Here is a 16997-nt window from a genome sequence, read left to right on the forward strand (position 1 = left end):
AAGCCCAGGAGTTTGAGGTTGCTGTGAGCTAGACTGACGCCACGGCACTCACTCTAGCCCGGGCAACAGAGTGAGACTCTGTCTCAAAAAAAAAAAAAAAAAAAAAGGCAGTTCCAATAAAAGTACCAAGAAGCTTTTTTATGGAGCTAGAAAATTGGATACTAAAGTTCCTATGAAAAAGCAAACAGGAAGGAATACTCTGTAAAACAATGAAAAAGAAAAGCTAAGGGGGAGGATAGTTAGCCCTATGAGACACTAAAAGATACTATTTATTACACCTCTATAAAAAGAGGTGATACCAATACATGAACTGAAATACACCAGGAGAGAGAGAGAGAGACTTTTAAAAATAAGCCTGGAAAAAATGGCTAGCCATTTGGATAAAGATAAAATTAGATCCACAATTCAAAACACACACTAGAATAAACTCCAAATAGGCTGGGAATCTAAATGTAAAAAGGCAAAATAAGACACGTATTTTAAGAAACTATGGGTAAATTTCTCTATATCTTAGTTGTAGGGAGAGCTTTTTAACTGTGACTAAAAATCCAGATATAATGAAAAAAATTGATAATTTTAACTAAAAACATTTGAATGGTAAAAAAAATTAACAAACTGGAAGAAAATATAGGCAGATATAGGTAGAAAATATAGCCCAGATAAAGGGCGAGTATTCCTAACGTATAACAAAGTCTTAAAAATTGAACCAAAAAAATAAAAAACCTCATAGAAGAAAATGGTCTGTCAGCTAAAGATATGAATATACTGTTCACTAACAAGTATACTAACATAACAGTAAACATGAAAACATGGTCAACCTCACTCATAATTAGAAAAACACAAAGCTATTTTGAGATACATTTCTTAACCTAATGTATTATACTGGCAAAATTCACAAAGCATAAAAAGTCATTCTGTTAGAGAGACTGTGAGAAAACAGGCACATTCAAACATTGTTGGTGAAGACACAAATTGGTTCAGTCCTTCTGAGGGCAGTTTATTTGGCAATATCCATCCACACCTTTGATCTAGCAGTCTCACTCCTAAGCATTTATGTTGAAGGTATACCTTCAATAATATGAAAATATTAATACATAGGCATAAGCTAGTCACTACAGCACTGTTTGTAATTTCAAAATAATGGAAACTTTCCAATTGACCTTGTATACCAAAGTGATTAAATAAACTATGGTACAGACACGTAAGAAGTTTAATGTAGCTGTAAAAAAGAATAAGGTGGATTTCTATGAACTTCTGTGGCATTATTTTCCTGATACACTGTTAAATAAAAAAGAAAGTACAGAAAAACATCACTAGAAAGCTACCCTTTGTGAAAAAGAGCAGAAATTTTTAAAAAGGCATCTATAAACCTTACTAATAAAATTGGTTACCTACAGAGGGTAAATAAGAATGGAATGGAAAAGATGGGGGTAGGGGAATTGATAGGCTGAAAGTAGCATTTACTGATTATAATTTTTTTGTATAGCTCTGATTTTTAGTATCAGGTTAATATTTCATACATTCAAGAAAGGACATATGAACTAAAAATGGAAGGTAGGTGGAATGCAAAGAGAAGCAAATGAACTTAACTGTATTTCAAAATATCACAACTAATGAAGAAAATTTAATAACCTTTGAACATACTATATTTTCGGTATATATTATCAGTCTAAAGAAAAAAGGAATGTTAAACAAATACTTCCAGTTAGCACAATTGTTTTCTCAGCAATTCTCATTATATGCTTTTGGTATATATATTCTAAGACTATGCAAATAAGTAAATATATTTTGATAATGAGAGCTAGGTTTCTGTTAGGGAAAAAAATTACAAATACGGAAAGGGGAAATGCTGGAATAAATTGAGCCCTGTAGTAGTGAACTGCAATTTGGTTGAGATCATCACTATGAACTCACACCTTTTAAGACAGATCCGGAAATATATACAGATATCTGTATATACACATATGACTACAAAAATATTATTTATTATATACTACATAGCATGAATTGACTTCAGCTAGTCTAGCTTGACCACATGGTTGGTTATCTCCAGAGCTTCTGACTCTTGCCTATACCATGTAATAAAGATAAGTGATATTCTGATCCATGAATCAGTGAATTGTTTTGAGGCAGAATGTATCAGTCTGTCAGCATTGTTTAATAATAACAATTGAATTTATGATTTGCACCTCGTATTAGTGGAGACTGTTAAGGCTAGCCACATAACTAAAATGTATGTGTCAAAGCGACTAGCTCACAGTAACAGTCCCCAACCAAAAGAAGACTTTGGATCTCCTGGTACTGAGGTACTTCAAAAACTCAAGCCGGAGTGGTTCTAAACCTTGCAACAAAGTGGTTCCTATGAAACCCAGTAGTGGAACGACAAAAAAGACTGTGAATAAAATCTCCGGACTCCTTTCAAGAAATATTCTCCTTGGCTATACCATATCCATTGCCTGTAATCAAGCTGTTCCAGAAGCTGTGTGTCTTTCAGTAATCAAACATGGTAATTAATGTGTAATTAGTACATACATATATGCGTGAATATATTAAAATATGTATTATACATACATGTGTTTCTTAGCTCTGTCCACTGAGAAGGCTTACAAGCAATGACACTCTAGGAGCAATGAGCACACTTAAGACCCAGATTCTGGTTTTTAAGTATATTTCTCCACTAAAAGAAAAGAGCTTCTTGGATGCAAGACTAACTCTAGAACTGGGGCAAGGTAAGTACAGGAAGAGACTGAAACATTATTGTCTAAGAATGTAGGAAAGTACTTATAAAGAAAGATAGGAACATGTCAAAAGGACACAGAAGTCATTTGAAGGACCCCTAAATAGCCAAATATAGGACAATTTCAAAATTAATGACAGAATATACTAAGAACTCAGAACTCATGATTCCACAATGATATAAACAAATACAGAGAAGGGCTAATAGGGGTGGAAGATGTAAGGAGTTGGAAAATTATCATTTGGATAACCACCACATTAACAATGATTTCAAGTAAGGTTTAATAACAGATGCTCAAAAAGGGGAAAATGGTAACTTCACCATTCTGTGGAGAAATCTGGCAGACACCACATTAATCAAGTGATCAAAATTAACATCGCCAATAGTGAGACAAATAGATATCCTCTGCCTCGATATGACAACCTAAGAAGGACACAATAGCACTTCTGTAGTACTCCTGAAGTAAGTAGATAACCTGAATCTTAGGCAAAAGGAAACACAAGACAAACTCAAATTGAGGATCCTACAAATTAACTCCTACTCTTCAAAAATGCCAATGTCATAAAAGACTAAGGAATTATACCAGTTTAGAAAAAAGTAAAAAGACATGACAAATAAATGCAACAAGTGATTCTCAACTAGTTCTGGACCAGTATTTTTTTTCTTTTTCTATAAAGGGTACTGGTGAGGAAACTGGTAAAATTTAAATTTTAAAAAATTTACAATAAAAAATTTAAAGTTTTCCTAGATAATATATCAATATTAATTTCCTTATTTTGCTAATTGTACTATGGTTATATAAAAATTCTGAAGCAAAACGGGCAATTTCAGAAATTCAGAAGTATAAAACAACTATATAAAGTTCATATGCATCTGGCCTTCAATGGTATCATATTGCTATATTTTTTAATTCAATTTCAACTATTTAATATTATCTTTAAGAGAGTAAAATAATCCATCCTAGAGTTATAGCACAATCTCCATAAGTATTCTATTAGAGCTGGGAATGTTTATTTTTCCAGAATTTTCTCTTACATAACTAATACTTGTATATAATTTTAAGTAGTACTTTGAATCACTTTTTAAAATAAATTTCTATGGGTATTTTTAGCATTTCTCATATGTATATATTGCCAAATTGTCTTCCGATCAGACTACCAACTCAATTATCCCTCTCCCTCCCTCCTTCTGCCTACCTTCCCTCCAACACACGTAGCAACACATACACAGACTTGTGCATGCACACACTCACATTGCAATTATGAGTATTTCCCATTTGGAAACATCCCTTTGATTTACCCATAGCTATTAGATGACTTCTTTGGTACCTTGTATTCCTTCATATTTTGCTTTCATTATTTCAGAAATTGAGTATTATCTCATATGCGAGCTGAATGTATGAATTTTTGCCTTTTTAACCATGCCCTTCAACATTTTTTTTTTTTTACCCTATTTGGAGCTTTCATTAAAAAGATGAAATTGTCATCAAAGCTTTCTATTTTTTGAAGCAATTGAGCAATTTACCTACCATAATTATGACACCTTTTCCAATTTAGGTTTAAATTTTGTTTGTGATGCTTTCTTTCTTTCTTTTTTTTTTTTTTTGAAACAGAGTCTTGCTCTGTTGCCCTGGCTATAGTGCCATGGCATCATGGTAGCTCACTGTAACCTCAAACTCCTGGGCTCAAGTGATCCCACTGCCTCAGCCTCCCGAGTAGCTGGCACTACAGATGTGCACCACTATGTCTGGCTAATTTTCATTTTTATTTTGCTCAGGCTGGTCTTAATTCCTGAGCTCAGTGGGTTCCCACTCAAGGTAGGTTCCCAGAATGGTAGGATTACAGGTGTGAGCCACCTTGCCAAGCCTGTGGTGCTTTCTTCTTACACGCAGGTTTCTTTCTTAATTTCTGTGGTTCTGTTGTTGTTTAAATCATTATTTAGATGATCTGGACTTTTTCAGTAAGTGATAAAACAAGGTAAATTTCCATCCAATGGTTTCCAGTTTGTCACAACACCATGTATTAATCTCTCCTTTTACTACAAGATCTGGACGACCACCTTTACCACAGGCTAAACTAGTAATTACCTTTTGGTCAGATTTTTAATTTTTATTCTGCTCCTTTAATAGTTGATTGGGTAAATTCTCTAATCATTAATCTCTGAATCATTCATTCTACCAATGAACTTTAAAGTTAGTTGGCCACACTCTCTGCACACCCTTTAAAATACTGTTGGGCTTCCAAGCTCATTCTTGTTGATATTAAAACAAAAATACAGTTGGGAATTTTTAAATTGGAATCCCATTAAATTAATAATTATGGTTACTGGTCTGTCTAAATTGTCCTGTAATTGCTTTGATCTATTTTAATGTTTTTCTTAAGAGTTATACATTTCATTAAGACTGCTATTTTTATTAGCATACATCAGCATTATCTTAATCATTTTAACCTACTCCATATCATGATAACTAATTTCAATGCTGTATATGGGCTCTTTTTTAAAAAAAAAAATTTGCCTTTCTACATTTACCATCTTATGGTAATGTAGCCTCTTGGGGTGGAATAGCCGGTTCATTTATTTTCATCTAAAAATTAATGCATTTAATGCTATGAAATTTCAGTGTAATTCTGACCAAATTCTAGAAATTTTTGATATGTAGTGTTTTCACCAGCATTACTTTTTGAATTGCTCATATCACATCCGGGACCACTTTTTGACACAAAGGTATTCAGGTAAATCTTTAGTTTACTCTTCTACAGATTGTCTGTCTGTCTGTCTCTGTTTATTTGGGGTTCTGATTCACAGAACCCAGATGGTACAATTTATCCTGTTTGAGATTCAATCCATTTTCCTAAATGCTCCAAGGACTACTATAACTAATTAAAGTGAGCTTAATTCATTTCACTCAAAGAAAAAATCCAAAATCCCTATTAACAGCCTAAGAAAGCCATCTAGGAAGTAGCCTCTCTTCCCTTACTTATTTACTTATTTATTTAAATCTCATCTTCTACACTTTTCTCTCCCTGCTCACTCCTTTCTAGCCACACTGGGTTTCTCAACTATGTAAGGAATGCTCCATCTCAGGGCTTATTATTCTGTTGGCCTAGAACTTCTTCCCAGAGATATTAATATCTGAGATATTCATAGCAGAGATATTCTACCTCTTTGTTCAAAAGCTATCTTTATTTTTTTACTATTAGTATCTTCCCAACAAGACTGGAAACTTGGCTACAACAGGGATTTTTGTCTGTTTTGTTTTTGTTCAATGTTGTATCCCCAGAGCCTATAATAGAACCTGGTAAATATCAGGTACTCAAAGAAATCTGTTGGTTGAATAAATGATTATCTAAAAGCAGACTCTGAAGCAGTAATGTCTAGGTTAAAAAAATCTCAGGTCTTGCCTCTAACTAAGCTATATTACCTTCATCAACCTCCTTAACTTCTTGGTGTGCCAATTTCCCCCTCAATAAAATAAAATAAAATAAATAAATAATAATAGTACTTCTGTTATAGAGTTGTTAAAATTAGTTAATACACGTAGTTTGAACAATGTCTATGAAAGTAAATGCAAAATAAATGTTACCTTTTAATTACTGTAATTAATTAATTAATAATTTTAACTTCCAACAGTTTTTGCTTTCCAATCCTTTACAACATAACATGAAAGAAGCATTACTACTTTTGGGCAAATATACCTTTTATTCATGTGAAAAACTGTATCTGTCGTTTATATTGTTTCACTGAGTTCCATTCTGTTCTGTACTTTTGGGGTTTTATTGGTTTTTGTTTTTGCTATATTCTTTTATTTGCATTAGCTGGGCTTATATTCCACTATTGCTCTATTTCAATTGTTTTTATATCAATTTATTTTAGGTCTGTCTCTTATACAGAGTACACCCAAAAATGAAGGGTAAGGCCTACAGTACAATGTATCGTATCAGTTACATCTCATAAAAACATTAGAAGGATTTCCTCCTCTATAACTAACTACCCTGTTTTCTAACAGATGCTAGGGTTGGATTCTCCTGGAAGAGCCAGACTATTTAATCCTTAAACATGTACTTACTCTACTTACAGTGACTTATTCACAGATTAGGCAGCCCTTCCATGAGTATTTCTTTATTACCTATAAATTCTAAGTTTTTGGTGTGAAGATAGCAATGTATCAATAGGATTTACTGTCAGAGGGGGTTGTGGACAGATAACACATTGTCTTAGCATATTATCTCAAACCTAAAGTCTCCTTCACTATATAAAAAACACTTCTGATTGTTTTTCTTTTCTCTCCATGTTCAATTTCTTTTTTTTTAATTGATATAATCAATAGTTGTACATATTTTGGGGTTACATGTAATATTATAATACATGAATGTAATGCAAAATGATCAAACCAGGGTAATTAAAATATCCATTACCTCAAATGTTTATCTTTTATTTATGTTAGGGACATTATAATTCTTCTCTTCTAGCTATTTTGAAATATATAATAAATTCTTATCAATTATAATTTCCCTCCTGTACTATCAAATACTAGAACTTACTCCCTCTACCTAATGGTATTTTCGTATCCATTAACCAACTTCTCTTCATCCCCCCTTCCCATATGAGTGAGGACATGTGGTTTTTGTCTTTCTGTGCTTGGCTTATTTCACTTAACGCAATGACCTCCAGTTCCATCCATGTTGCTGCAAATTATAGCACTTCATTCTTTTTTTATGATCAAATAAGATTTCATTGTATATAAACAACACATTTTCTTTATCCATTCATCCAGTGATGGACACTTAGGTTGATTCTATATCTTGGCTATTGTGAATAGTGACAATGCCATAAACACAGCAATGCAGTATCACTTCAATACACTGATTTCCTTTCCTTTGGATACATACCCAGCAGGACTGCTGGATCACATGGTAGTTCTATTTTTAGTTTACTGAGGAATCTCTATACTGTTTTCCATAATGAGTGTATTACTTTACATGACCATCAACAGTGCAGGTGCATTCCCTTTTCTCTGCATCCTCGCCAGCATTTGTTAATCTTTGTCTTTTTTATAATAGCCATTCTAACTAGGGTGAGATGATATCCCATTGTGGTTTTGAGTTGTATTTCCCTGATGATTAGTGATGTTGCGCATTTTTTCATATACCTATTGCCCATTTGTATGTCTTCTTTTGACAGATGTCTATTCAGCTCATTTGCCAACATTTTTTATTTTTTGTTTAAGACAGAGTCTTGCTCTGTTGCCCGGGCTAGAGTGCCTTGGCGTCAGCCTAGCTCACAGCAACCTGAAACTCCTGGGCTTAAGCAATCCTTCTGCCTCAGCCTCCCAAGTAGCTGGGACTTCAGTCATGCGCTACCATGCCCGGCTAATTTTTTCTATTTTTAGTTGTTTGGCTAATTTCTTTACATTTTTAATAGAGACGGGGTCTCACTCTTGCTCGGGCTTGTCTCAAACTCCTGACCTCGAGCCATCCTCCTGCCTTGGCCTCCCAGAGTGCTGGGATTACAGGCATGAGCCACCGCGTCCGGCCCTCATTTGCCAATTTTTAATCAGATTTTTTGTTGTTTTTCTTTGTTCCTGTTTTGTTGTTGTTGAGTTGTTTGAGTTCTGGTTATATATTCTGGTTATTAATTACTTGTCAAATGGATAGTTTGTAAATATTTTCTCATATTCTGGAGGTTGTCTCCAGGTTCAATTTCTACTGTTTTCTAACACATAGAATTTGCTAGAAATTCCAAAGCAATGTTATATAAATGGTAACAGTGGGAACCTTTTCTTGTTCCTCTATCTAGAGTTTGGTCAAAGCCTTCCAGTCAAAGATCAATAAAAACACACTGTAGTTGAACAAGTTTTATTTTTTGCTAACTGCAATAAATATGAGTGAGAGGTGCTTCAGTAAGAATATTAGAAATGATTTATAGATTTAGGCTTTTGTTAAATAATTTGGGGAAGGGTTCAAGGAAGTAGGGCTTCACTCTGGATTGGATACTGTCCAGTGGGACTAACTCTATGAATTAAGTAACTTAATAAATCTTACCGAGAAGGACCAAAGACTACCACTACCAAGAGGCCAAAGTTTTAACTGGTAAAGAAGCAGCAATCACTGTTAGTCAGGACAGAGGTGTGTTTGGTACTTTTTGTGGTTTGCACAAGTGACCTTGTTTGTTCTTTTTTTTTTTTTCAATGTGCTTAGACAAGTTTATAGAGTGATCTTATTTTTTGTTTCACTTCCCAATAGTCACAGAATAGCCTTGTCTGATGTTGATGTTCTGTGAAATTATATTGAAAGGGAGAACACATCAAGGCCTAGCTATTAATGCCAAGCCAGTTTCCAGACTTAGGGACTGCTTTTCTCTCTCAAGTTCTTACAATTATTCCAATTTAAGGCTTTAACATTTCTTCTAGTATATCCCATTATGTCTTATAAAATACCTGAACCTGGTATTTACATGGATGTTCAGAAACAGACACAAACTGTAAAAAAAAAAATTGACCAAATGCATGTACGTACATGAAGATAATAAAGCACAGGATATACAAAGTAGTCACATTAACCATAAAAGTAACAGGGGTAGCCATCAAAGTTTTGGGAAAAGAAAAATAAAGGCGATATGACTCAAAGTGATTTACTTTTCATTTTGATAAAAATAACTACTATTGTGAATAGTAGTGAACATATGAGTAAATGTACATTAAAAATGCATCTTTTTTTCCTTTTACTATAAAGGATAATATTAGGACAATTCATAAAATCTGAATAAGATCTAGAGTTTAGATAATAGAACTGTATCAACGTTAACTTCTTGAATTTTAAGATTATATTGTGATGATGTAAGACAATATCCTTGTTTTTAAGGAAATACACACAATGCTTTTAACAATCCAAAGAAAAAAATTACATGTATATATATGCAAAAGGCAGACTGAATGAGAATAAAATAAACATAATAAAATGTTGAGTAGACAATCTGGATGTACAATACAAAGGAATTCTTTTTATTATTTTTGTAAGCTTTCTCTAAGCTCCAAATTATTTCAATAAAGAAAGTTAAAAAAAAAAAGTCAGGCCTCAAAAACAGGTTTGACAAATATCAGCATCCCCACATCAAAGATGAAGAGAGCAAAAGTCAAAATAATCATATATTTTGTTGGAAGATGTGATGCTAGTTGTCTCTTTAACTCAAGCTTGTAGTCTACATTCCAGAGAAAACCTAATGTTTCAACATAATGATGGGTAATTCATCAATAGATTTATAACTTTCATATTTCTAAGACAAACAATGCCCTAATTATTCATAATTTCTTCCTAAAGTATTTCCTTCCTATCGAGGTCTGACATTACCAGTAAATTAAAAAAAAAATTTTTTTAATTCTTATCGACAAGCAAATAGTTGATTCTTCCATTATGCATCAGAGCTATTCAAGTACTAATCAACACCATAGCATTCAAACAGTTGTCTTTATGATAGGACATTTCAGTAAACTAATCTAATAATTTTATGACCCAGGTGCTTATAGTACTCATGGTACCATTAAAACATACTGTTAAATACATCATTTACCTGAGAACTGCCACTGAAACCTGGTGGTTGGCTGTATTCTGTGGAATCAATAATACTACTGCAAAATGAAGAGAGAAAAATGTGATTTCAGTATTTACATTATTTTAACAACAGAAAAAGTAGATAAAAAATAATATATCTTATATAAACCCAGTATTTCTAAGTTCTAAGGAAAGAAAACATTTATTGCCACTCATTTAATTGGATATCAAATACAAAACCAGTACGCATACAATCAACAAATATTTAAGTAATTTACTACTTTTACCCGTCACCTAAACATACATACCAAAAAAGAATATCAATAGGGAATAAACACAAGGCACATGTCTACATAGATTTAATTGTTTCTATTTCATTTTCAGATAGGTTAATAAGATTTTTGGAACTTTAAGGAAAAGATGATTTATAGTACTGGGAAAAGCATAACATGCAATCAAAAGCTATGGTTACTAGATCCTGCTACGCCATAAAAAAGCTATGTATTCTTAGACAATTACCTTATATCCACTCAGTTTCCTCATCTGCAAAATGAAGTGAATGGGGACTAGGTCTCTCTGTAAATTACCTAGAGTTCCTTCCAGCTCCAAAATGTTAAGATAAAACCTCGTGAAAAAAAACTACCAAAGGAATGGAATAAATAGAAAAAAAAAATCTTTCTTTTATAACACAAAACTATATACTAATTTCCTCTGTCTCGGTCAAACATAATCTGCTTTCTTTCTGTATTGGTTCTTTTTAATTGGTTATATCCTCTGTACATTCTCCTACTTAACTCCCCGAAAACCACTTCCAGAAGTCTAGACTATCTTTTACTTCCTGTATCTTACCATTTCTATCTTACCATCTCATTGTTCCTATCTCTCTTCTATCTTTAAATAAAATAAATTAGCCTATAAAGACTATCAACAACTGAAAATTGCATGACATATATACCCACCATGATAATTATTTACTTTTTATATATTCTTCTTCCCTTTTCTACTATAAACACGTTTACATTCTTGTCTACCCTGATGAAGTTTTAAGCAATTGAGGGTACTAATTAAAATGGTTCCCTACACAAATACACAAATGATTAAATACTTTGGTATTGAAATAACCTCAAAAGTTATGACATGAAAGGTACTTTTAGGAGTACAGAGTTTGAATTTTACTCCTTAGCACTAAAAACTTGAGTCTAAGTTATTAATCTTATTTGACCTCCAGTTTCTCCATCTATTAAATGAAGAAACATCAGAGAAATTTTGAGATTTATTAAATGAGATAATGGGTAAAGTTCTCAGTATGATACCAAAATATGGTAAACATTCAATGAATCTTAGTTTCTATCTTTAACAAAATTAGTAACATAAAATCTCAAAAATATAATAAATCTAATAAAACTCTCCTCACAGTAATCTTTTTTAAAAAAGCAGCACAGTTAATGCATACAAACATACAGTTAGATCAAAGGAATAAGTTCTAATCTTTGATAGCAGAGAAGGATGACTACAGTTAACAACAATGGACTGTATATTTCAACACAGCTAGGAGAGTACTTGAAATGTTCCCAGAACAAAGAAATGATAAATACTTAAGGTGATGAATATGCCAAATACCTTAACTTGATCATTACACAGCCTATGCATGTAACAAAATATCCTGTGTACCCTGTAAATATGTACAATTGTGTACCATAATAAATAGCTTGTTGAGTGTCCTCCCCAAAAGCAACATATATTACTAAGTCTTAATTCATTGTATTCTTAACTGTTCCTATGGTAAAAACTCAATTATACAAGAAAGACCCTTTAAAGTACTTACATTATAAATTAAGAATTCACAAACTTTTGTAATGAGTTTCTTTTGATGAAATATAACCAATGCTCACCTTCCTTTTAGAGTCATGTACTGCTATGACAAGATCACATGTTATTTTCAGTCTACTCCATGTAGGGACTAATAGGACTAAAATGAGGATATGGCATACACTCAAAAAGCTCTCTGTCCCTTCTACTAAAGAAACTCAATCCCCTAGCTTATGTATAACATTAATAAAATTATGCAGTTGCATATTTAGAGGCCAGAAGAAAAGAGCAATTCTAGCTATGAATTTTTAGAGATTTATGATTCTAAATTCTTTGACTGCAACCCTGAAAAATGATACTTATATCTCAGTGTGTTTGGTGAAATAACACATTTCAAATATATGTTAAAAAATACTCATCAATTTGGTGAAGATATTCAAATTACAGGTTTTAAAATGGTATTTTATTAATAATCACTGCAGAGTTTGAAATTTGTATCAGGTCTTAATTTTATTCACTAAGAAAAATTTATAATGCATGAAGACTGCAAGAGAGGAAATCTGAAAAATAAAACCCTTTAATTCTTTTTTAAAAATATGTGTGTGTGTATACATACACATACAGACACATATGAACATAATTAGAAAAGAATATTAGACAGCAGTGACAAGGCTGGGTCTCTCTTGATTCTAATGCTATACTATTTCTTAACTGTCAATTTATCCACAATCACTAGACGGCAATAACAATATTGATAGTACCATTTATCAAGCATTTACTATGCAGTAGGCACTAACCTAAATTTAAACCTCACAGCTCTAAGACAGATACTATCATCATTCTCATTTCTCAAGTGAGAAAACTCAGGCAGGCACTGACAGATTACATATTGGGCCCATCGTAACAACGTTAGCAAATACCAGAATTATTATTCAAAGCCAAGCAGTCAGGTTCCAGAGTCCACAATGAACCACCCCTAGGGTCCACAATGAACACCCCATGCTATACCTCCCCTAGGCACCTTTATGTTCTCTAACTGAAGAGTAGGAAAATCATGGATTAGCCTACCCACTTCATAGATATATTTTAGGGAGAAAAATGTAAAACAGCAACCTATAAATGTGAGACGGAATCATCAGTTGTTTCAAATAAATGTCAATAAAGTTACAAAGGTTATAAAAATCAAGACATCAAAAGATGTCAAGGGGCTGGGCGCGGTGGCTCACGCCTGTAATCCTAGCACTCTGGGAGGCTGAGGCAGGTGGATCGTTTGAGCTCAGGAGTTCGAGACCAGCCTGAGCAAGAGTGAGACCCCGTCTCTACTAAAAATAGAAAGAAATTAGCTGGACAACTAAAAAAATATACAGAAAAAATGAGCCGGGCATGGTGGCACATGCCTGTAGTCCCAGCTACTTGGGAGGCTGAGGCAGTAGGATTGCTTGAGCCCAGGAGTCTGAGGTTGCTGTGAACTAGGCTGATGCCATGGCACTGTAACTGTAGCCTGGGCAACAAAGTGAGACTCTGTCTCAAAAACAAACAAACAAACAACAAAGAAACAAAACAAAAAAAAAAGATGTCAAGGGAAAAAATGAAATATTTAGGGTGGTAACTAAAACTGGGTTAGGAATAATAAACCTTAATCACGATGTCGGTAGTAAGATGATAAAATATTAATACTTCCTAATGCTCTTGCTGACAATGAGAAACTTAGCTAAAAACAGAAAAACAATTTAGCTGTTATTCCAAGGTATAAAAGAAATACACAGTTATGCAACTAGATGTCACACAACTACTCTCACTTAAATTGTTTTCTTCCAAAAGCAAAGATGTACTTTGTAATTAGAAGATAGATTATTAAGTCAATTTTCCATACAAGGTATACCTATGATGAATAGGTAGCTAAGAAATACTCTTGGTAAAAATAATGTTTACTAATTTTACAATGGATTTTTATTTTGAAAAAGGATAATTTACATTTAAATTATTAGTAGACATGCTACCTAATTAAATTACAAAGAGAATTTTTAAATCTATGAGCAAAAATAAAGCACACAGATCATTTAAGGCTGAACATAAGGACAATAAATACGGGATTTCTAAATAAATAAGAGAATTGAATAGACACAAAATGCCATGATCATATATAAAGTTAGACTAACTGCTATCATTAGTTTTTTTTTTACTATCAACTTAAGACAGAGAAAAATAAACTTCTACATTTAATAAACCCTATGGGCTACAGACAAACCTGTTCCTTTTCAGTATTCTGCAAGTAATTATTGAACCAGTTTCCCCAAAACAAAACATACTAAGCAACAAGTAACCTGAAAATAATCTGACATAAATTCTTAATAATTTAATAATTTTTAATTGAATTTTAAATTAATGGTAAATCCCAATTTACTAATCAACCAAAATTCTTGTGGCCCCAATTTTGCAGACACCTCCAGAGATACTAGAAATCAGTCCTTATGTTTATTTTTGCCTGTTTTATTCCACATACCTTTTAACATTTGACACAAGTAGTCAAACAAATCATCCCAAACCAATGTGACTGATCTGCCAACTAACAATAGCAGCAGCTAATATCTACTGTGTCCTTACTATGTGCCAAAAATTATTCTCATTTCTTAAATGCATTACCACATTTTATCAGTCAAGACAGATACTATTCCCCTCATATATTTTAATTTTCTTCATGAGCATATCATACAAACATTAAGATCTGACTATAAATGAAAACAGTAATTCAGTTTTACTTTTCTCAGAAAAATTTTACATAATTTACAGTTACATTTTTAATTTTGTGGTCTTAACCATATTCTTACTTTTGTCAAGTCAGAGAAGACAAGTAGGGATTTTTTTAAAAAGAAACTTATTTTACAAATGAGAAAACAATAAATTTGACTAACGCCAAACTGTTAGTAAGTTGTAGAGATGAAATTTGAACCCAGGTAGTATAATTCCAGAATCCTTCCACTAAGACTGCCAAAGTGGCCCATGTCTTCTCTTCATGAAGAATCATTGCCCTTTCATTTTGAATGGAAAGTTTCTGTTTATCTTCTCAATGTTTTATTATCAAGTCTGAGATCATTTACACAACCCTCTCATTCCCCAAGGATTTATAGGCTTTAGAGTAATGATGTCTGGGTTAGAATACCAGTTATTCCATTAACTGTGTGACACTGGGAAAATCATTTCATCTCTGTGACTCAGTTTCCTAATCTACAAAAAGGATAATAAAACCTATTACATATATTTGTTATGAGAATTATATGAGATAATACATGGAAATTACAAACAGTACCCAATACACAGATACACTATTACTCTGACAGTTAACAACTTTTGCAAATAAATGCAGTTCTCTTCTAGGACAGAGTTACTGATTTTGATGCAAAATTCAATTGCAAATTAACATAAAACTTTTTCTCTATACTGTCTGTTTAGGACTCTTCAGAAATAGACAATACTAATACCCTTCTCATGGCATTTGAATTTCAACAAGTTTTATGTAAATATTAATAAATGTAGGTGATTACAAAAGCCCTTTAGCAATATATAGTTTGGCCTTAAAAAATACTGGGCTCAAAGTAATTATATAAGACCTCAATTCCTAAAACCCAAAACTCTGAAAGTCAACCTGACCTGCACAGATTTGACACCATATTTCAACGTTGAAATATTAATGTACTTGATTATGGAGACATCCCTCTTATTCCTCCATCAGTATTATTTGATACATGGCATACGTACTGCTACCTTCTAAAATTGCAGATGGTGGGGAGAACACAACTGCATTGTAAAATACTTCTGACCCAAAGGGTTTCCAAAAAAGTTTGGGAACCTGTATGTCATACAAATTCAGGTTTACTTTAGGAATGCAAGGTTAATTCAACAATGAAAGTACTGGATTCCAGAGTAAACATGTATAGTTTCCTAAGGAAAGACACAGAGGCAATTTATTCTTCAAAGAAGAGAAGCTGTTTTGGAACTCTAGAAAGAATTTATCCCAGTACCCTCTTGTCCTCTTTTAATTTTATGTTTAGCAAGAGTAGTAGTTATATAATGCATAGAGGGACTATGGAACCTAATATTTATACTGGCTTTTAAAATGTCTGTTAATCCATAATAATCCTGAAGTTGAAAACAGAAAAGCAAAAGGGTAGCTCATTTTAAAGTTTTGTTTCTAAAAGGAGTTTCCTTAGGGAGAAACTTACTGCTGGCAGATGTAAAAAGCAAATCGAAAATTTCTGAAAGACGGAACAAGTCTGAGTCTACTGCTTTACTGCCTTTGAAGGTAAACAACTTTGCTTTGTAGAATTTCAAAAACAGACAAGAATAAGCTCAAAGGAATGAGACTGACAACACTGATCTGCCTTGAACAAAACTAGTTAAAGTTTCAGTTTGCTACAGTTCGTCAGATACAAAGTGGTGTATCTGACCACTCTATAGTCTATTGCTTTCCAATGAGTTGGAGTAAATTATAATTTATTTGTAATTCACAGAGGATAAACTTTAAATTATCAGATGACACAATTGCTACAAACCATTAGAGTCACAAAAAAACAATTATCTGAAATAACCTCAGAAAAAGGCAAAAGCAAAGGAATTAGAGGAAGCATTCCAAAAACAGTAAGAAAAGATTCAAAGGTGGGGAAATCTGGAGAATGGGAAAAATATGATGGGACTTGGGTAGGAGAAGTATGGTAAATAGCAGCAGAAATGGTAAATGATAACAGTACATGAAATTTTACAGTTGTTTACAGTTGTCCTTACAACTAAGCCAGTTTTACCACATACAGCTTTGGTTTCCCTAGTCACCCCATCCTGGAACTCTCAGAATCAAAGTAAATCTATAATAACCAAAAGGGTAAAGGGTTTCCCCTATAAGACTTTACTCC

General features: G+C 33.0%; 1 protein-coding gene across 3 annotated transcripts in view; it reads right to left on the reverse strand.

The window, feature by feature from the left end:
- The window catches only part of COP1 (COP1 E3 ubiquitin ligase), a 243896-nt gene that overhangs the window by 142050 nt on the left and 84849 nt on the right, over window positions 1-16997 (reverse strand). For all 3 annotated transcript variants that reach the window (XM_069478385.1, XM_069478384.1, XM_069478383.1), the window contains one exon: window positions 10304-10361. In XM_069478385.1, the coding sequence (XP_069334486.1) occupies window positions 10304-10361 (58 nt within the window). The remainder of the gene's footprint in view (window positions 1-10303; window positions 10362-16997) is intronic.

This window comes from Eulemur rufifrons, chromosome 8 (assembly GCF_041146395.1).
Source record: "Eulemur rufifrons isolate Redbay chromosome 8, OSU_ERuf_1, whole genome shotgun sequence".
Taxonomy (NCBI): Eukaryota; Metazoa; Chordata; class Mammalia; order Primates; family Lemuridae; genus Eulemur; species Eulemur rufifrons.